This window comes from Amia ocellicauda, chromosome 14 (assembly GCF_036373705.1).
Source record: "Amia ocellicauda isolate fAmiCal2 chromosome 14, fAmiCal2.hap1, whole genome shotgun sequence".
Taxonomy (NCBI): domain Eukaryota; kingdom Metazoa; phylum Chordata; class Actinopteri; order Amiiformes; family Amiidae; genus Amia; species Amia ocellicauda.
This window is the reverse complement of record NC_089863.1, coordinates 10,155,607-10,178,478: the sequence shown is the minus strand read 5'-3', so window position 1 is coordinate 10,178,478 and position 22,872 is coordinate 10,155,607. Positions and strand designations below refer to the sequence as shown.

At 45.1% G+C, this 22,872-nt stretch overlaps 2 protein-coding genes across 2 annotated transcripts; one reads left to right on the top strand and one right to left on the bottom strand.

Moving 5' to 3' along the window:
- Nucleotides 1–4,195: 4,195 nt before the first annotated feature.
- LOC136768657 (leukotriene B4 receptor 1) lies at nt 4,196–7,289 on the bottom strand. Its single transcript, XM_066722961.1, has 2 exons — nt 6,745–7,289; nt 4,196–6,067 (listed from the first exon to the last, which is right to left on the bottom strand). The coding sequence occupies exon 2, from the start codon at nt 5,732–5,734 to the stop codon at nt 4,574–4,576; it is 1,161 nt and encodes a 386-aa protein (XP_066579058.1). The 5' UTR covers nt 5,735–6,067; nt 6,745–7,289; the 3' UTR covers nt 4,196–4,573.
- Nucleotides 7,290–9,355: 2,066 nt separating this feature from the next.
- LOC136768655 (leukotriene B4 receptor 1) lies at nt 9,356–18,605 on the top strand. The gene is made up of 4 exons (XM_066722959.1): nt 9,356–9,915; nt 16,145–16,799; nt 17,020–17,287; nt 17,634–18,605. The coding sequence occupies exons 2-4, from the start codon at nt 16,261–16,263 to the stop codon at nt 18,081–18,083; spliced, it is 1,257 nt and encodes a 418-aa protein (XP_066579056.1). The 5' UTR covers nt 9,356–9,915; nt 16,145–16,260; the 3' UTR covers nt 18,084–18,605.
- The last annotated feature ends 4,267 nt before the right edge of the window (nt 18,606–22,872 follow it).

The window sequence follows — 22,872 nt, the reverse complement described above, 5'->3', positions numbered from 1 at the left end:
GAAAGAAACAGCTCTTGGAGATAAAACTAATGCAAAGAGCTTTTTTCAATACTACAACAGCAAGAGGTCAATAAAGGAGGAAGTGAAACAGATAAAGGGCAAAAATGGAAGTATCTTGGAAAACAAACATGATGTGGCAAATGTTTTACAAAAGAAAAAACAGATGACATGCCACAGATTAACAATCAGTCCAGTGAAACCCCAAGAGAGATCAGGATAAATTAGGAGGAGGTACTAAATGGAATAACAGAATTAAAAGCAAACAAATCACCTGGGCCAGATGATATATTTCCAACAGTACTTAAAGAAATGAGGGAAATTATTAATAGGCCACTAACTAAAATATTCCAAATGACACTTAGAACAGGGGATGTGCCAACTGACTGGAAGACAGCAAATGTCATACCAATCCACAAGAAAGAGGACAAAACTGAGCCAGGAAATTACAGACCAATCAGTCTCACCTGCATCACCTGTAAAATGTTGGAAAAAATGATTAAACAGAGGAGCATCTTAATGAAAACCATATTCCTGGAGATAGTCAACATGGGTTTAGACGAGGCAGATCATGTCTTACTAATTTATTAGAATTTTTCGAACACGCAACTGCAGCTGTAGATCACGTGAAAGCATATGAGATGATATACTTAGATTTTCAGAAAGCTTTTGATAAGGTTCCACACCAAAGACTGATCCTCAGATTGGAAGCTGTAGGCATTCAGGGTAATATAAGTAGATGGATAATGAACTGGTTGATGTGTAGGAAGCAGAGGGTGTCGATTAGAGGAGTCGCTTCTAACTGGAGTGAGGTTGTTAGTGGAGTTCCACAGGGATCAGTACTAGGGCCTGTGCTTTTTCTAATCTATACTAATAATCTGGACTCTGGGATAGTTAGCAAACTTGTCAAATTTGCAGATGATACTAAAATAGGTGGCTCAGCAGATACAATCTCAGCAGCACAGGAGAGCAACCAGACTTATTCCAGGTCTGAAGGGAATGTCCTACTGAGAGACTGAGGGAACTGAACCTTTTTACCCTGGTACAGAGGAGACTACGTGGGGACTTGATCCAAGTTTTCAGTATCATGAAGGGCATCGATCACATCAAACCAGAGGAGCTTTTCCAGATCAGCAGGGACACACGCACCCGCGGACACAAATGGAAATTGGGCTTCAAGGCATTCAAAATGGAAAACAGGAGACACTTCTTCACACAGAGAGTCGTCACAATCTGGAACAAATTCCCCAGCGATGTGGTTACAGCTGAAAATTTGTGAACATTCAAAAATAGACTGGATAGGATCCTTGGATCACTTAGTTATTAATGGACACCAAACGAGCACGATGGGTCGAATGGCCTCCTCTCGTTTGTAAACTTTCTTATGTTTCTTATTGTACTGAACTGGACTGGACTGGAATGGATTAGACTGTGTTCCATTGTACTGAACTTGACCACACTGGCCCAGACTGGACTGTCCTGGACTGTGCTCTATTGTACTGTGCTGGACTGAACCATACTGGACTGAGGACCCCTCAGTCCCTGCAGAACCGCAGACATCTTGAGAGCAATTACATAACAGCAGGTGACCCTGCATCACAGTACACAGGTCAGTGGGAGAGCACAGCAACAGTTATAGATAGGGAGTGAATTTCATAAGACTTGTGTCACGGTTTCCGCTGTGTCATCACCACTGCTCTGGTACTGACTTCCGCAGTAAAGACAAAACACAAGTTTTAAACACAAGTCTGTGCAATTTCTGTATTATATCATATTAACACCAGTTGAATATTATATAATATTTTTAATATATGAATCAGGACTCCAGAGTGTGACATCATTCCTTTCTAACCAGGCTGAGTGTACAGACCCCCAGGGCAGGGCACTGTAGTGTACTGTACTGCAGTAGTGTAGTGTAGTGTAGTGCAGTGCAGTGTGCTTCTTGCTGTGCTCGTGGGGCTATGTGAGGCAGTTCGAATCCAAGCTGGGGCTCTGAATGCACACGCTACATATGTGTGATGAATGTATATGTAAAAATATGTATATGGATACTACAGATATACAACATGTTTTGTAACTTCCTCTTTTGATTATTTTTAGTGGAAGTTGTCTTTTCCTCTTTTGTGTGTATGTGTGTATGTGTGTGTTGAGTGTTAAATATTGTGTAAGTATTGGGTGTCACAGTGTCACGCACGGCAGAGATGTATGCCAATGCTGGTGCTCCAGGGGCAAGAAATTAACTCCCGAGTATCGAATCACTTCAGTATTAAACATTGCAGCTTGGCCCTTACCTTGTGTTGTACTGTGTTGTGTACAATATTGCATTGCATTGTAGTCTACTGTATTGCATTGCATTGTATTATATTGTATTGTATTATATGCTGTGTTTCCCCTCAAGGTTGTAACAGTGAGCCAACACCACCCAGTCACATGTTGGACCGGATGTTGTCTGAGTCAGTGCTAAAGATCACACTGATATAGAATGATGAAGATAACAGGATTCAATAAAATCGCACAGAGATGGACTGGAAAGAAAAAGCTAGGCCTGGATCAGTCAGTCAGTCAGTGTATAGGTCAATCAGTGTGTCAGTCAGTCAGTCAGTCAGTGTGTCAGTCAGTGTGTCAGTCAGTCAGTCAGTCAGTGTGTCAGTCAGTCAGTCAGTCAGTGTGTCAGTCAGTAAGTCAGTCAGTGTGTCAGTCAGTCAGTCAGTCAGAAAATCAATGTATTAGTCAATCACTCAGTGTATCTGTCACAATCAATATATCAGTCAGGATCACTCAGTATAGCAGTCACATCCAGAGCAAAATTGAAGCTCAGCAGTTTGCGTGAGATCTGATTCTCTCTCCATCAGTGCTGAGCAGGAAGCAGAATATGTGAACTGAGCGCTTTTTCAGTGGCACCTCAGTAGCTACTTCCTGTGCGGGCTTCACACCTTCTCTCTCACCCCCGCAGCTGCACCGTCTCCAGAGACATGGCACTTCCTATCCTGGGCTGAGGGAGTTAACTAACTGACACAGGGAACTCAGACATGATGAAGATTTTCACACTGCACATTCACACTGCACACTGACTCAGCAGCTACAGGACAGGATGAAGCCTATAGCTCAGTCTGTGCCCTCTACTATAGTCCACACAGTGGTGGCATCAGTCTGGCTCTGATACTATACTACAGTGGCTCTCAAAAGTATTCACCACCCTTGAGCTTTTCCGCAATTCATTGTGTTACAAACATGAAATCAGAATGGATTTAATCAGGGGGTTTTGCCACTGATCAACACAGTGAATGTCCATAATGTCAAAGTGAGACATATAATCTGCAAATTGTTCTAAATTAATTACAAATACAGAAATAATTGAATGCATAAGTAATCACCCCCTTTGCTATGACACACCTGATTGAGCTGTGGTGAAAGCAGAAGTCCCATAATTAGTTGAATGGCATCCATTAGTTGAAGGTGTGTCACATGATTTCAGGTTAAATACACCTGTCTCTGGGAGGTCCCACAGTTGGTTAGTACAGTTCCTAACAAAAACTACATCATGAAGACGAAGGAACATTCAATGCAAATCAGGAATAAGGTTATTCAAAAGCACCAATCAGGGGTAGGATATAAGAACATTTCCAAGGCATTGAATACCCCCCAAAGCACAGTAAAGTCCTTTGTTAAGAAATTGAGAGAATATGGCACAAATGTGAATCTGCCTAGATCAGGCGGTCCTCAAAAACTGAGTATCTGGGCGAGACGGGCACTAGTCAGGTAGGCCACCAAGAGGCCTATGACAACTCTAAAGGAGTTAGTCTCGAAAGCCATTGTTGAAAAAAACACACATCAAATCTCGGCTAGAGTTTGCCAGAAGGCATGTGAGAGACTTCTATGGTCTGATGAGACCAAAATAGAGCTTTTTGGCCTCAACACTAAGCGCTACGTTTGGCACAAGCCTAACACAGCACATAATCGTGAGAACACCATCCCTACCATGAAGCATGGCAATATTGTACAGATAAAGGGCAAAATGGATGCAGCAAAGTACAGAGAAATCCTGGAAAAGTCCGAGGGGGGTGAATACTTTTGAGAGCCACTGTATACTATACCAAACTATAGTCCACACAGTGCTGGCTCTAATATGTGTGATTTGAGATTTGAGTTTGCCTATTATTCAAAATGCCATAAGAAATAATTAATAATAGGGTTGCCATTGTATTTCAGTTGTGTTTATTTATCAAATGATATATTATTCCAATATTTACAGACTGCCACAGAGAGGCACTTGCTCAATAAATATAACCATCGCCTAGTGTAAAATAAATCATCATAGACTTCCTGCTACACATCTTCAATTCAATCCATTAGTGCACAGTAATAGTTTAATACGGTGTGCTTATTCTAATATAGTCTCAGTCTCTCTCTCTCTCACACACAATGTATTTTACATAGACTATACAGTTTATTGCTATTACAGTAGTCTAAGATATTTATATATTAACTGACCGACTGACACATTGACTGACCGACTGACACACTGACTGGCTGACTGACATCAACAGCCCTCCAACTCCCCCTGTCCTCCTCCACCTCACTTCTCTCCATTGGCCTTCTTCTCCCCCTGCCCCTCCTTCCCCTCCCTGCCAGCACGGGACACCGACCCGGCCACGGACAGAGGCCCCAGGCGCACGCTGTCCCCCTCCCCATCCTCCCTCCTGCCTCCTTCCCCCTCCTTCTCCCGGGACGCCATTCTGGACTTCTTGGAGCCGGTGTCGGATGAGGTCCCCTCCAGCAGCTTGGCCACGAAGCCCAGCCCGGCGGAGCGGATGAAGGTGCTGCCGGCGAAGGCGTACAGAACCGGGTTGGCGCTAGAGCTGAGGAAGGCCAGGGCGGTGAGCACGGGCCGGACCATCTTGGAGAACTTCAGCAGCGCAGTGGAGCTGCTGAGCGTCCCTGCCACCTGCAACACGTTCACCAGATGGTAGGGCGCCCAGAACAGCGCAAAGCTCACCACGATCAGGGCGATCAGTCGGCCCGATTTGCGCCTGGACCGGCGCCGCCACTGGAACCTCCCCCCGCCCCCGCCCTGCGACAGCTGTCTGGAGATGCGGCAGTAGCTGAAGGCCATCACAGAGAAGGGCACCACGAAGGAGGCCAGCGTCTCCAGCAGGTACTGGAACACCAGGTGGGCGTTTGTCGGGTGGTACACCAGGCACTTCCTCTTGTGCCCCTGCCACTCCATGTGCCGGTAGAAGGGCATGGGCAGCGCCAGCACCAGAGCCGCCGCCCAGATGGCAGCCACGACGCGCCACACCTTGGACTTGGTGCGCACTTTCTGGGACAGGAAGGGCCGGGAGACACCCAGCAGCCGGTCCAGGCTCATGAAGGCGATGAGGAGGACACTGGCATACATGTTGACGCAGCACAGGTAGTGGACGCAGCGGCAGGCGACGTCCCCGAACTCCCAGTCCCCGCCCGCCGCCAGGTAGCGCAGGAAGAGCGGGGCGGTGAGCAGCACCACGGCATCAGCGCAGGCCAGGTGCAGGATGAGCAGAGAGGTGACGGAGCGCCGGTGCAGGCGGAAGACCACCGTCCACGCCACGAACACATTGCCCGGGAAACCCAGCACGAATGCTAGCACCAGGATCAGCATGCTGGGGACCACGGCGCTCAGCGGCAGAGGGGGGGAGGAGGTATTGTTGGGGGAGGTGGTGGTGAGGGTGGAGATGGTGGAAGAAAGGCTGGTATTCATGTTGAAACGCGTTGTGTTGTCCTGAGTTGTGTTGAGTTTGTTTTGACTTTGTTCTGTGGTGTTCTATGTCTTGTTTTCATTGATGTTTTAATTGATATTATTGTCCTCAAAGGTCTAAGTGGAAGGTCTAATTGATATTAATGACGTTCTAATCAATGCTACGATTTTTTATTATTATTGATGTTCTTTTAATTATTAAGTATGGATTAACTGATTGAAGTTTACCTCCCAGTGCAGCTTAGAGGCAGTAGTGACAGCGTGGGGAAGGGGTCTGGGGGGGGGGGGCGGGGGGGGGGGAAGGGAGAGAAAGAGGGATGCTTTTATTTCCCGTATCTGTAGGAGAGAGAGGATGCGAGAGAGAAAAAGATATAGGAAGGGTCAGTGGTGTTGTTAGAGAAATAGAGAAAGAAAGAGGGATGAAGAGAGTAAAAGAGGGGTACAGAGGGAGGAGAGAGGGAGAGACGGAGAGAGACAAACAGATGGATTCAGAGGTAGAAAGAGAGAGATTGAAGGACAAACAGAGAAACACACACTGAAAGATGAACAGAGACAGACTGAGAGAGAGAGGCATAGACAAAAACTGAAAGAGAAAGAGAGAGGAACACAGACAGAGACAGGCATACAGAGAGACAGACACAGGAAAAGACAGACAGAGAGAGAGAGAGAGAGAGAGAGAGAGAGAGAGAGACAGTGAGTGAGAGACACACTGGCAGTCCTGCAGATGGGCCAAAACAAAAGTCCCTTTCATTTTCTCTGCTTCAAAAAAATTCACCACGCCTTCCACACCCTATACTTCACTGAACACATTTAACAATTGTTAATTCATCACAATTATCGTGATTTAAAAGTATATTACAAAAACAACAGCAACAATACTACTACTACTACTTCTACTACTACTACTACTACTACTACTAATAATAATAATAATAATAATAATAATAATAATAATAATAATAATAATAATAATAATAACAACAATGTTAATGATAATAATCGGGTGTACTTACAGATCAAAGCAAATTGTCCTTTTCTTTTTTCTCTCACAAATTACAAAAACACGAATAAATAAGATTGAAATGATTGACTAAGGCGCCCAGAACAGGTCCGGCTCTCAACGGTCACAGGCTGTGTCCGACTGGGACGAGCTGTAATATGCGCTCGTCAACGTCATGTTGATCAATAACACTTTGACACCCCCACCTCTACGCCACACGCGAAATGCAGAAACAGCACAGAAACGTCTCTGTGTGCCCTTATGTCGTCGTATCCTGGGTGTTGCAGGAATGTGCTGTTGGCAAAGTTACAGTAAGGAAACTTCAGGCGCTGACGGGCGGCCGGCTCTGTATTGCACCGCACCGCACCGCACCGCACCGCACCGCACCGCCCTGCACTGGATCGTTTACTGCACCACACTGCACCTGTCCGCAGCCCCACTGCGCACCGCACCGCACCGCACCGCACCGCACTTCACCGTGCTGTACCCCGCGGCTGTGCGGTCCGCACCGTGCTGGCCTCCCCGCTCTCCTCTCCTCCCACTCCCCGCGGCGTCCTATCCAGTGGTCCGGTTGCCACACTTATTTCTCAACACGGGATATCCCCTTCTTAGCACAGTGTCTTTAAATGTGTGTCAACGTATCTCTCTCTTTCTCTCTCTCTCTCTCTCTCTCTCTCTCGCTTGCTTCTCACTCCCTCTTCTTCTTTTTCTTCTTATGTACTTCTCTTTCGTTTTTTTGTTTCCAATTCTTACTCTTTTCTTCACACCTTTCCCAGGTTATCTCGTCCCTCACTCCCGTCCTCTCTGATTTCCACTGTCTCCCGAAACCCCTCAGAATGGTTTACAGTATAAGAGACTGTTTATACAAGGCCTGTGGGAAAAATGTACCAGTACAGAAGACAACATCACAACAGCCAATTCTATATATGATGTATTATATGTGATAGAATTGTCCCCCTGGCTATTTTACAGCAGGCTAGATGTATAATATGGAATGTTTTAAACTAGATCAACTATCCTATGATATACACCGATCAGCCATAACATTATGACCACCTGCCTAATATTGTGTAGGTCCCCCTGACCCGTTGAGGCATGGACTCCACTAGACCTCTGAAGGTGTGCTGTGGTATCTGGCACCAAGACTTTAGCAGCAGATCCTTTAAGTCCTGTAAGTTACGAGGTGGGGCCTCCATGGATCGGACTTGTTTGTCCAGCACATCCCACAGATGCTCGATTGGATTGAGATCTGGGGAATTTGGGGACTTTTGATAGGTACTGACCACTGCAGACCGGGAACACCCCACAAGAGCTGCAGTTTTGGAGATGCTCTGACCCAGTCGTCTAGACATCACCATTTGGCCTGATTATCAGTGTTATTCACTTCACCTGTCAGTGGTATATATATATATATATATAGTAAATTATAAGACAATAGTATAGTATAAGTCTATTTAAGACAATACTTGCTGTCATAGTATTTAAATACATATATAACACTGTTTTGTTGAGACTAGACTGTCATACTATATATCTATATGTAAATGTGTGTACATATATTAATAACCCTGTCTATTTTAGACTGGAATGGCTATTCTACTGTATTATTGCACTTTGTATTGCACTTATTTTGTAAGTAGCCCTGGATAAGGGCATCTGCCAAGAAATAAAAATAATAATTAAATAATGGAGAATATTTGAGTCTACACTAGCTGTACTACTGTATACTATACTATACTATATAATACTGGCTATTTAAGACAACACTTAATTTTTTTCAGAGCTGTATATATAAATCCCATTCCATAGTATTATTATTATTATTATTATTATTATTATTATTATTATGTATTTATTTATTCGCCGACGCCCTTGTCCAGGGTGACTTACAAAATATAATATTGTGATAATATTAAAAGTGTATATTTACTTCATATGGGCCTCCACCAACCCTCTCCCCACTTCCTCTCTCTCTCTCTCTTTTTCTCTTCCTCTCCCTCTTAGTGACCTACTTGTGTTTTTCATATTTATGTTTTTCAGGTAATTTTATTCACCACATCTCAGATTCAAATTACACCCCAAGCACTTTCATCTGTTCCTCTAGATCTATTCGTCATTCTCTTTCTCCTCAGCACTGCACTGTGCACTGTGCTCATCTCTTATCGTCTCTGTTACTAAATTCCCCTTTCTTCTTCTTCTTCTTCTTCTTCTTCTTCTTCTTCTTAAGCCCTTCTTCAGGCTAAGCATTTCTCTGTCTCCTACCCTCACTTGTCTCCCCAAAGTCTCGGCTCTAGGGGTGTCCAGGAGAAATGCTGACAGTGATCAGCAAACCTGAGAATCCCCTGTGTCCCAGGCCACGCTGTCTCCCACATCCTGCTGAGTCAGTGCAGCATCTGCTTGTGCTAGGTGGGTGGGTGGGGGGAGCTTAACCCAGTACATCAGCAGGTCAGTCAATTAATGTATCTGTTCAGTGGATATGTTGTATCAGGCTGTCAGTCAGTGTTTCAGTCTTGTGTAGTCGGTTTTAGTCCTCCATCCCTCTCTATGTCAGTCCCCTGTTGCTATTCAGCCCGTCAACCCAGAAACCTGCCAACTGGAGACAGACTGGTGTCTTGTTCCTGTTTTCTCAGCAAGAGAGAGAGAGAAGGATAAAGACACGCTAAGAGAAAGACAGAAGTGGGGGCAGAGAAAGGACCACTCAGAGAGAGAGAGAGAGAGAGAGAGAGGGAGAGAGAGGAAGAGAGAGGGAGACATGGTGTCTCTTGAACACATGAACACAGATAAATCATTACAGATAAGAGGGAAGCTTGGCCAGGGGAGTGCTGTGTAGTAGAGATTGTCTGTGTGCGTGTGAGTGCGTGAGTGAGTGTGTGTGTCTGTGCGTGTGAGAGTGTGTGTAAGTGACTGAGCATGTGTGTGCGCGTGTGTGCGTGTGAGAGTGTGTGTAAGTGACTGAGCATGTGTGTGCGCGTGTGTGCGTGTCTATGTGTGTGTGTGTGTGGGGGTGAGATGGATCTCTGTGTTTCCTCTGTGTGGTAGTGTAGTCAGCACAGGCGTTAAACACAGGAGCTACACAGCAGCTCTGAGCTCACAGACAGACAGTCAGACGCAGGAACTCCCAGTGGCCCAGCCGAGGAGCCCCAAACAGCGCCAGCGACAAGTGCCCAGTGACTTTTACCCAGAGGTAAGTGACCAGTGACCACTCTTACCTTCCTGCAGATTGCACTGCCACCTACAGCACTGCCTCCTCAGCACTGCACTACCTTGCATACAATATATATATATATATATATATATATATATATATATATATATATATATATATATATAGAGAGAGAGAGAGAGAGAGAGAGAGAGAGAGAGAGAGAGAGAGAGAGAGAGAGAGAGAGAGAGAGAGAGAGCTCTGGAAAAAATAGGAGACCACTCCAAGTTCAGAAATCAATGTTAAGTGGTCTAAATTTTTTCCAGAGCTGTATATATATATATATATATATATATATATAGTAAATTATAAGACAATAGTATAGTATAAGTCTATTTAAGACAATACTTGCTGTCATAGTATTTAAATACATATATAACACTGTTTTGTCAAGACTAGACTGACTGTCATACTATATATCTATATGTAAATGTGTGTACATATATTAATAACCCTGTCTATTTTAGACTGGAATGGCTATTCTACTGTATTATTGCACTTTGTATTGCACTTATTTTGTAAGTAGCCCTGGATAAGGGCATCTGCCAAGAAATAAAAATAATAATTAAATAATGTAGAATATTTGAGTCTACACCAGCTGTACTACTGTATACTATACTATACTATATAATACTGGCTATTTAAGACAACACTGGCTGTCATAGCCTACGTATTAGATTGGAGATATGGGCTCCTCGGCAGGGCTCTGTGCTGATCTGACTGGTTGACTATGAGGAAGCCCAGGGCCACTCCAACGAAAACACCCGCCCGAGAGCCCTGCCACTGTGCATCGCGTCCTGGATATCAACAGCTTTCATTGCAATGTAAAAACACACTTCCTGAAACGACTTGCACAATTTCACAAAAAACAAATCAGTTAGAACAGAATAAACCAAGAATAAAACGGCTTTGTGTGTTTCGCAAAAGATTAGAGGACAAAGACGTTCTTCATCTGAAATGCGACTGCAATTCTCTCAAAAACCAAAAAACTCAAATCAAATCAATATAGGTATATTTATAAGAACCGAACTGAAAGACAGGGACAGGGCCACACCGGGGGAGCAGGCACATGCAGGGGGTGTTGATGTGTATTATATACTGTGTGTGTGGGTTGACTGTTTTAACTGTGGATAATAATTTCAGCAATTTATGCTATATTATACTATATCATACTACAATATACTATACTACATAGTACTGTACGATAATATTCTGTAAAATACTATAGAACACTATACTATACTACACCAGAACTCTCTACACTTTACTACACAATACTATACTTAACTAAACTACTGGTCAAAAGTTTTAGAACACCTCAATTTTTCAATTTTTAAATGTAAGCAGTTCAAGTTCAGTGAATAACCTGAAATGGTACAAAGGTAAGTGGTAAACTGCCAGAGGTTAAAACAAAAAAGTTTAGGTTACCAAAAACTGAAAAATAATGTATATTTCAGAATTATATACTGTGTTACTACACCCTCTTAAGCATTATTTGGCAGTGTTGCACACAGCTCCTGTTACACTGTATTCCTACAATGCACACATTGTTTGAAAGCTTATTCTCAAACACATCCGAGTTACAGTGTCCATGTCGCCCGCCGTCATTCAGGGCCCGGGGGGTAAATGTGCAGTGTGCTCGGGGCGGGGTCTCATTCAGACGTCACAGATCACTCGGTTTCGATCAGTATGCTTGTTTTGTTCAGAACAAGCTAACAATTAATACAGTATATATGATTTTATGTTATATTAAACACAGAGAAGTTCAGATCCAATTATGTAAAATCATTCTGTAATACACTGTAAACAGTTTATTGACATTTTGAGCTCTCTATGGGTGTGTGTTGCTTCTACCAAAACGTGGATGGTCTTGTTTTGATCAGTAGACTGTCTGGTTCCAGAATATGTCAGAATTGTCAATATTTTGTGAGATTTTGTATTCCTACTAAAACCAAGTATCCCCCCCCCTCGTTTCAAAATTCGAAGGGGGGGGGGGGCGTAATTGTGGGGGGCTATAAGAAACACATTTTTTCACATCAGAGACTGCTTCATGTTGTTAGAAAGCTGGTTTCAGCTTTCATGGGATACCACACACTTGGCAAACAACACAACAGTGAAGAGTACACATGGGATGAAAGAGAAGCACACAGATTTGGTGCCCTTTCTGGTCCCGATTCCATGATTTATTTTGATCTCCAACTGTTTATTTGTTCTATGCTTTAATTTCAGAGTGCATTGAGACATTAAACTGTGTACATTTCAATAAAAACTGGAAAAAATGAGGTGTTCTAAAACAGTTCTAAACCAGTAGTGTATACTTTATTACAAGTATATATCTGCCATCACTGGCCAGATTAATGCTGAATATTAGAGCTGTCATTGAAATATGTAAAAAATACATTAAATTAAATTAAAATGTATTCTTCAAATCTATTATTATTGCTGTATATATATATATATATATATGACAGCTTCTACAACCACAGCGTCAATGTCTCTCTCTCGTTATCAGTCTTTTCCTCACTCTCACTTTACTGCTGTCCACATCTCTATCTCTCTCTCTCTGTGCCTCTGTAGTGGTTTGCTATGAGGTTTAGCATATCTTCTCTGTGCTTTACCCCAGTCAGTGTGTTAGTTAGGGTCAGTGTGTCAGTGTGTTAGTTTGGGTCAATGTCGCAGTGTGTGTAAGTGTGTCAGTGTGAGTTAGTGTGTCAGTGTGGGCCAGTATATTAGTGTGTGTCAGTGTGTTAGTTAATGTCAGTGTGGGTCAGTGTGGGCCAGTATATTAGTGTGTGTCAGTGTGTGTCAGTGTGTCAGTGTGGGTCAGTATATTAGTGTGTGTCAGTGTGTCAGTGTGGGTGAGTATATTAGTGTGTGTCAGTGTGTGTGAGTGTGGGTCAGTATATTAGTGTGTGTCAGTGTGTCAGTGTGGGTGAGTATATTAGTGTGTGTCAGTGTGGGCCAGTATATTAGTGTGTGTCAGTGTGTGTCAGTGTGTCAGTGTGGGTCAGTATATTAGTGTGTGTCAGTGTGTCAGTGTGGGTGAGTATATTAGTGTGTGTCAGTGTGTGTCAGTGTGGGCCAGTATATTAGTGTGTGTCAGTGTGTGTCAGTGTGTCAGTGTGGGTCAGTATATTAGTGTGTGTCAGTGTGTCAGTGTGGGTGAGTATATTAGTGTGTGTCAGTGTGGGCCAGTATATTAGTGTGTGTCAGTGTGTGTCAGTGTGTCAGTGTGGGTCAGTATATTAGTGTGTGTCAGTGTGTGTGAGTGTGGGTCAGTATATTAGTGTGTGTCAGTGTGTCAGTGTGATTCAGTATATTAGTGTGTGTCAGTGTGTGTCAGTGTGTCAGTGTGGGTCAGTATATTAGTGTGTGTCAGTGTGTCAGTGTGATTCAGTATATTAGTGTGTGTCAATGTGTGTCAGTGTGTCAGTGTGGGTCAGTATATTAGTGTGTGTCAGTGTGTCAGTGTGATTCAGTATATTAGTGTGTGTCAGTGTGTGTCAGTGTGTCAGTGTGGGTCAGTATATTAGTGTGTGTCAGTGTGTCAGTGTGATTCAGTATATTAGTGTGTGTCAATGTGTGTCAGTGTGTCAGTGTGGGTCAGTATATTAGTGTGTGTCAGTGTGTCAGTGTGATTCAGTATATTAGTGTGTGTCAGTGTGTGTCAGTGTGTCAGTGTGGGTCAGTATATTAGTGTGTGTCAGTGTGTGTCAGTGTGTCAGTGTGGGCCAGTATATTAGTGTGTGTCAGTGTGTGTCATCGTGTCAGTGTGGGCCAGTATATTAGTGTGTGTCAGTGTGTGTCAGCGTGTCAGTGTGGGTCAGTATATTAGTGTGTGTCAGTGTGTGTCAGTGTGGGCCAGTATATTAGTGTGTGTCAGTGTGTGTCAGTGTGTTAGTGTGGGCCAGTATATTAGTGTGTGTCAGTGTGGGCCAGTATATTAGTGTGTGTCAGTGTGTGTCAGTGTGGGCCAGTATATTAGTGTGTGTCAGTGTGTGTCAGTGTGTCAGTGTGGGCCAGTATATTAGTGTGTGTCAGTGTGTGTCAGTGTGTTAGTAAGTGTCAGTGTGGGTCAATGTGTTTGCCAGTATGCTTCAGTGTGTGTTAATGTGTGCCCATCTCTGCCAGTGTACATTGGCATGAGTCAGTGTGTGCCAGTGTGTAAGTTTGGATCAGTGTGCTGGTTAATGTCAGTGTGTCAGTGTGTTAATTTGGGTTAGTGTGTGCAAGTGTGCATCAGTGTTCGCCAAGTATGCTTAAATGTGCATTAATGTGTGCCCATCTGTGCCAGTGTACATTGGAATGAGTCAGTGTGTGCCAGTGTGCATCATGGGGGGTCAGTTTGTGCTAGTATGCTTCAATGTGTGTCAATATCAGCCAGTCTGTGCCTGTGTACATTGGCATGAGTCAGTGTGTGCCAGTGTGGGTCAGTGTGCGTCACTTAGTGCCAGCGTTTGCCAGTTAACGATCACGCAATGTCACTATGTTTTTACAGAGTGTCCTTCTCTCTGGGTTGCAGTGAAGTGACGACAATTGCACTTCCTACACTGCCCCTCCCCACTTGCCTGTTGCCTAGTCTGTCCCAATGGAGAGATTACACACAGTGTGGTCTCCTTCCTGTGTCCTGTGACAGGTTGTCTCATGTGTCGATGTGTCTCTGCGTGTCTCTGTGTGTCTCCATATGTCTCCATGTGTCTATGTGTGCATACTCGCTGTGTTGACTGACACAAACACAGATACACACCACAGATGTGTTTGTGTATATGCTTGAGTATGTGTACTTTTTTAAATTTGTGTCTGGTAATGACAAATTGTGCATGTGTCTTTCTAAGGATGTGTGTGTCTGTGTGTGAATGTGATTGAGCGTCTCCGTGTCTGTGTGTGCCTGCAAGTGTGTGCTCGTGTGTGTATGTGTATGTGTGTGTGTGCCTGCGTGCCTGTGTGTCAGAGTGTCTTGGTGTCTGTGTCGCAATGGGGTAGGAAGAGGAAGAGCTAGAGGATGTGCTGTTTTCAGTATGAGTTGTGAAAACATTAACAACAGAGGCGAGGCCAACAGTGTCCGGATAAAAAGATTAAAACAAGAAAAACAAGAGGTGAAAAAAAAATAGCATCAGAAATATCAGAAGAAATCACCAAGAACGCAAAACAAAACAGTTAGAGAGAGAAACATGGCGCACATTGCACCCTAACACAGATACCGTGAGGCATGAATTAACCAAGTGTAGCTGCAAAATAAATAAATAAATAGACCAAATCAAATAAAAAAATTCACCTGCCTGAGATTTGCAAAATGACAAACACCCATACAACTATTGCAAGCTGAATCTATCATCCAAATATTCCTCAATGCCCCACAACCCCGCCCCCCCCAACACACTCCCCCCCCAAATAAAATACATTTTGGCACTTCTGCAATAATGATTCCAGACAGTGGAAGACAGAGAGAGTTGACACTGAATTATAATATTTCCCTTCTTTTGGGGAACAGAAAGACTCTTAAAAAGTATGTCTCGTTTCACATATCCCTCTTTGATCTACCTTAAAATTATGATTTGATTTCTTGTTTTCGTTATATATGTGGTTAGGGGAAAAAAAGAAAGGGTGATTTTTTTGTTCTTAAAATACCAAGAGGAAAACAATAGAGGAAGCTGTGTCGTATGTTTCCGGTGTGGCATCCTGTCAGATGTGTGGCTGGGGCTGGTATTGGTTTTGGTTGGGGTTTATGCAGGAAGGAGGGGAGCACAATGATTCTCTTTTCTGATCCCTCGACAGTAAGAGAGAACAGCAGGTGCTGCCAACACACTGCTGTCAGCCCAGCCCCTCAGTCCCCCGACAATCCCTCATATAGCACTCTGCCAGGGTCACTACACTGCCCCACAGCTGTGCTCTCTGAGGACAGGCCCTGCGGAACAGTGCAGTGTAGTGTAGTGTTGTGTAGTATAGTGTACAGTAATGTAGTCTTCAAACGAGTGTGAGATTGTTCTTCACAGGAATACTGCCACCCTGTGGTAAACTCATTTTACTGCAGTTTAATTCCTCTTTCACACCCTTTCTGAGAAAACACAACATACAGAGGTCAGCAATGGACCACACAAGGGTGGATTTTGTCCACAGACTGAATTGTAATAGTTCTAGTTGGTTTTGTGGCTGAGGCTGACAGTTGCATGACCTTGACTTCAATGGACATCTCTCTCCTTCTCTCCCACAGACTCGGCCCCATACCCCACTTCTGTATATAAGTCCCCCCCTCACCTCACACCTCCCCTCCCCTGGGTGTTTTCACCACACCCCCATTCTCCTTATTAAACTAAACTAAACCTAAAAATGGACCCTCTGCTGGGCGTCAACCACTCCAGCCCCTCCCTTCTCCCCAAGCTCGTCTTCCTATCCAACTCCACCTCCAACTCCTCCTCCTTGCCCGCCACCGGCCTCAGCATCTCGAGCCAAGTGGGCATCGCCATCCTCCTCCTGGCCTTCCTGCTGGGTTTCCCCGGGAACCTGTTCGTGGTGTGGACCATCCTGTTCCGGGTGACCCGCCGCTCGGTCACCTGCCTGCTTGTGCTCAACCTGGCTGTGGCGGATGCCCTGGTGCTCCTCACCGCCCCGCTCTTCCTGCGCTTCCTGGCGGGGGGGCGGGGCTGGGAGTTCGGGTCAGCAGTGTGCAAGCTGGTGCACTACCTGTGCTGTGTCAACATGTACGCCTCCATCTACCTCATCTGCCTGATGAGCGCTGACCGCTGGCTGGCCGTGGCGCGGCCCTTCGTGTCCCAGCGCCTGCGCACCCGCCGTGCCCTGCTGTGCATCCTGCTGGGGCTGTGGACATTGGCCTTCCTGCTTGCCCTGCCCATGCCCTTCTACCGCAGGTGAGAAGCCAAGCTGGGGCTGGGGAAGGGGAGAGGCACAGGAGGGAGGCATCAGGCAGTTTGTCAGTCAGTGTGTCAGTCAGGCAGTGTGTCAGTCAGTCAGGCAGTTTGTCAGTCAGTCAGTGTGTCAGTCAGTGTATTAGTCAGTGAGTGTGTCAGTCAGTCAGTCAGCCCCCCTCTCCCTCTCTCCAAAAGCAACCTCTCTCCCCCTCTGCTTTAGTAACATCAAGCTGGAGAAGGTACCTGTGTATATCTGCATGCCATATCACTGGAGAGATCCGCGGCACCAGGTGTTCCAGTACCTGTGGGAGACGCTGCTGGGCTTCATGCTGCCGTTCGCGGTGATCGTGCTGTGCTACGCTGGCGTGGTGTGGCGTCTGCGCAGCGCCATGTTTCAGGGCCGCGGCCGGGGCAGCCGCCTCATCCTGCTCATCATTGCCGCCTTCGCCGTCTTCTGGGCACCCTACCACCTGGTCAACCTGCTGCAGGTACCATCCGCCCCCCACCCTATACTATACTATACTATACTACACTATACTATAGTGCACACTGTCTAGTCAAAACTGAGCCCTCTAGTCCAGATAACACCTGGTACCAAATAGGTTATAGAATAAGAAAAATCTATAAAATGAACAATTAAAACATATATTTAAATAGTTTTTGAGACAATTCTAAAGATTTTATCTCACTGTCGTGTGTGTGTCCCTTTGTCAATCCATCTCACCATCTTTCTGCCCCCACCCTCTATATCACCCACCCTTCTGTCCTCCCCCACCTCTAACATACCTCTATGCCTCTGTCGTTCTGCTCCCCCTTCATCCTGCCCTCCACCAGGTGTCAGGGCTGCTGGGGAGCACGGCGGCAGCGCAGCAGGCGCTGAACGCGGCAAAGACTGCCCGGCCCAACGTGACGGCCTTCGCCTTCCTGAGCAGCAGCGTGAACCCGGTGCTGTATGTCTTCGCCGGCAGCTCCCACATCCGCCGGGCCGGCCTGAGTTTCATGGCGCGCCTGTTCGACGCCACCTGCTCCGAGACCACCGGCTCCACCCGTGGCTCCTCCCTGCGCTCCTCTAGCGCCGAGATGTCCGCCCTGCGCAAGTTCTCTGTCAACCTCCCCGCACTGGGCTCCACCCGCAGCAAGGACAGGGGCTGGGCGGGAGGGCCAGGGCAGGCAGTGGGGCAGGCCAGTGTGAGGCTGCAGGACGGAGAAGGGGCTGGGGGAAGGTGTAGCAAGAACGGGACGGCAGAAGTCAAGACCCTGATAACCACGGATGAAGTGCTCTGAGTGTGCGTGTGCGTGTGCGTGTGCGTGTGCGTATGCATGTATTGTGCAAGTGTTTTGGGTTAGTGTTGAAACTGAACCCCACACAGCCGGGAAGCTGAGTCTGGACAGCATGTCACCTCTGACAGCATCTCTCAGTATTGTACTGTATAGTATTGTATTGGTATTTTACTGTACTGCATTATACTGTGCTGTACTGTATCATACTAGACTGTATTATGGTGGAATTGTACCATTTTGTACTGTACTGTATTGTATTGTAATTCAATGGTACTGTATTATAATTGTAATGGTAATGTAATGTAATGTAATGTAATGGTACTACACTGTCCTGTACTGACTGATGCTGAGGGGAATGGCAGTTGCTAGTTATACAATCAGCTCAATTAGCATTTGTCCTTCTGCAGTTCAACTTCTCGCAATGGTGTGTCTTCATACTATTTTTCATACTGTTGTTTTTGTGTGTTTTTATAATAGAACATTTAATATGCCCTTTAAAAAAATTAAAAAAATAATAGAAACTGAGGGGGAATACTTTTCCTACTATACACAAAGTGTTCCTACACCTGACGTCAGCACGCCAGCCTTTCAGGGATAGACAAATGTGCGTTGGGTAAGGGACCGCCACGGGGGTGAAACATAGACACACGCGGCCTAGACCAGGGGTTCTCAAACCTGTCCTAGAGGACCAACTACCCTTCTGGTTTTTGTTCCAACTGAGCTCTCAATTACTAAATGAATGCAGGCAGTAATGTGGATTAGTGGTCAGGGCTCTGGACTCTGAAGCATAGGCCGACAGGTGTGATCCCAGGTGGAGGACACTTAGTGCTCCATGTCGGTGGAAAAGCGCTAACTGTGTACCAACTGCTGTGGTACCCTTGATCAAGGTAATTTACTTTGATTGCTCTAGTTAATGCCTATGGGTATAAATAAGTAAAAGATCATTTCGATATATTGTAACACCCTGGATGAGGGTGTCATAAGAATTCAAGTAATAATAACACTTAATTGAAGTAATTTGATTACGTGACTCTTTAAATTGTGTAACTGATAAAAAGTTGGGTTCTTGAGGTTCCTTATACAATGTTATACTTTAACCCCTGCTGTTAAAAATTATTAAAAGACTCTGACTTACGAAATTATTAGTAATTAAGTAATTGAGAGCTCGGTTGGAACAAAATCCAGCAGGGTAAGTGATACTCCAGAACAGGTGTGAGAGCCACTGGTGTAGACCATATAGACTACGCCCCCACCCGGCCACTCTCGAGTGAGAACTCCCGCTGCCACCATGAATGACAATATAACAAATTATACTGTAGCCTGTAAACTGAGAATGGACAAACATATGCTTTTTCTAAGTTTAACATTTTATTATTTTATTATTCTTTACAACAGCCCCTGCCTTCCTTCCTCCTGCCCAAAGTGTACCCTCCCGCAGGCATGATCCTTTAAAAGTTGTTTTTTCTCAGTGAGTCCCTGCCAGTGATTCATTTGTGTCAGAGCCAGCCAGCATGCAGGCATCCTACAGGATTCATGCAGGTATTGTGTCCTGCAGGAAAATGGTCTGATGGTAGGGATGGTAGTTGGCACCAGACATGCCGGTATGTGTGTGTCAGAAACAACAACCTTGCTGGGGGTTTCATGTATGTCAGTGTCACGGGTGTACTGAGAATACGTCCAGACAATCCTGTGCTCGGAAACAGCTTGGTTGATGAAAGAGGCCGACAAGACTTGTAACAGATGGGCTACAGTAAAATAACAGCTGAGTACAACAGTGGTGCCACAAGAGGCATGTCGGAGCACACAACTCATCATACCTCGTCACAGATGGGGTATGACAACCAACGAACTGGAACTGAGGAAGTTATAACACCACATCCTCATTGAGCAAGCACTGTTGGCTTTTGACATCCACCTTTATTTGGTAATTTAAGATTTTACATAAAAATGTCATACGTTCAGTGGTTTACAAGTTTTTGCCTCAGGCTCAGTCATAGTCATCAGAACCCCATCATGTGTCTGAAGTCTGTCAGTCAAAAGATGTCCTGACTAATATCTATTACACGCTTTGCAGGTTTAAATAAGTCTATCTAGACCAGGGGTTCTCAAACTGTAGTGCGGGTAGTAGTTGCAGGCAGGCTGGCCAGGAGGGAGTTGCAGTAGTCCAGGCAGGAGAGGACCAGTGACTGGACGAGTAGCTGAGTCGAGTAGTCGGTGAGGAAGGGACGGATCCGGCGTATGTTGCTCAGGAAGAATCTGCAGGTGCGTGTCAATGTGGTGATGTGCTGGGTGTAGGAGAGCGCAGGATCGAGGGTGACTCCTAGATTTTTAGTGGAAGAAGTAGGAGAGAGTGTGGTGGATTCCAAGGGGATCGAGATGGGGAGGTCAGCAGAAGGTGAGGAAGAGTGAGAGAAAAACAGGAGATCCGATTTGGAGAGGTTGAGCTTGAGGTGATGCGAGTGCATCCGGGCGGAAATAGCATCATCAGCGTAGGAGAAACCATGGGATTTGATGAGGGGGCCCAGGGACCGAGTGTAGAGAGAGAACAGGAGCCAGGACGGAGCCTTGGGGATCGCCTGTGAGTTGAGGTTGAGGGGTGGATGAGGAGCCTCGCTATGTCACTTGGTAGGACCGGTCACTGATGTAGGAGGAGAACCAGGTGAGAGCAGTCCCAGAGGTCAAGGATCAAGGAGTGAGTGTTGGGACAGAAAGTCAGAGAGCTGATGGTGGACCGCCCGCTCGAGAGTCTTTGAGAGGAAGGGGAGTAGAGAGACAGGGCGGTAGTTCTGAGGAGAGGTGGGGTCAAGTGTTGGTTTCTTGAGAATAAGAATACAAATAATAATAAGAATAATATATTTTATTTAGAAGCGCCTTTCAGGATACCCATGGACACTGTACAAAAACATGTCCGACTTTACTGTTGCTTTGAAACAGTAGAAAATTAAGCATCATCTTTTTGTTATTTTTTATGGGAGTTATTTTATAATATAATATGTTATATATACACCTATCAACCATAACATCATGACCACTGACAGGTGAAGTGAATAACACTGATAATCAGGCCAAATTGTGATGGCTAGACAACTGGGTCAGAGCATCTCCAAAACTGCAGCTCTTGTGGGGTGTTCCCGGTCTGCAGTGGTCAGTACCTATCAAAAGTGGTCCAAGGAAGGAAAAGCGGTGAACCGGCGACAGGGTCAAGGGTGGCCAAGGCTCATTGATGCACGTGGGGAGCGAAGGCTGGCCCGTGTGGTCCGATCCAACAGATCAGCTACTGTAGCTCAAATTGCTGAAAAAGTGAATGCTGGTTCTGATAGAAAGGTGTCAGAACACACAGTGCATCGCAGTTTGTTGCGTATGGGGCTGCGTAGCCGCAGACCAGTCAGGGTGCCCATGCTGACCCCTGTCCACTGCCGAAAGCACCTACAATGGGCACGTGTTCAGGGTGTTGACTTGGCCTCCAAATTCCCCAGATCTCAATCCAATCGAGCATCTGTGGGATGTGCTGGACAAACAAGTCCGATCCATGGAGGCCCCACCTCACAACTTGCAGGACTTAAAGGATCTGCTGCTAACGTCTTGGTGCCAGATACCACAGCACACCTTCAGAGGTCTAGTGGAGTCCATGTCTCGACGGGTCAGGGCTGTTTTGGTGGCAAAAGGGGGACCTACACCATATTAGGAAGATGGTCATAATGTTATGGCTGATCAGTGTATATATATATATATATATATAAGTAAAACTTGCAAATATACAGCCATCATTTTTCAATACAATGCTCTTTTGTGGCTAGTAAGGTTAAAGTAACCAGAAAAAAAAAAACATACAGTCAGCCATCTGTTTTAGCTACACATTTAATGTCATCGTCATTAAAACAGTTACTTTAGCCAGTATGCAAGCAAGCTACTGAGCTACTGTACAAAAACCAAAACATAACCTAACAAAACAATACACTAACTTTCTATATTACACTATATTTTTACTCTTTTTTTGCACCAGATTGGTATGTTATTGCTATTTGTTCAGACATTATAATTTGGTCACATCCCAATCCTAGAAGATTTTTTTTTTCTGCCACAACAAAAACGTTAAGGTTTCTAGCACATACATTATGATGTTTGATTCCATGATGCATGGAACATTAATTAATATTTCTCTCCTTCTCTCTGTCCTGCCCACACTGAATATACAGATGATTGATTAATTCACACTTCATAGGCTGCTGAAACACACACATTACCCCTGAGCCTTTTATTAGTAAGTCTTTAATTGGTATGTGTGCAGTGTTGAACCCCTGAGCAGGGCTGCAGTGTCGCAGGGTTCAGCGAGACATTCACTGTATTTTAGTCCTTGCAGTGTTAGCAGACCACAGGAATGTGGGCTGAACTTCTCCTTTGACCGGCGAATGTGGAAAATAGCCACAAGAGAAACAAGAAACAGAAAAGGATCTTCTGAGTTTTCAGCTCTGCTGTCAAGATGAGTCCACAACCCTATAGCCTTCCAAGAACACACCCTTTCTCTCCCTCAAGCATGTGTATTCATTATTCAGTGATTAATTTCTGCACACACAGAGTTTACACAAAGCACATGCACACATGGAGTATAAACACACACACACTTTAATAGGCCTCTCTCTCCCCACCCAGACTGGCTGCTTTCATTGTTATTGTTATATTGATTTATTTTCAAACCCAGAAGATCATTTGTTTTGCTCAATGTTATTGCTTTCTCCGCCTCCTGCTGCTTCTGCAGGGTCTGCTCACTCGCTGCCAGCTTTCCACTCAACAC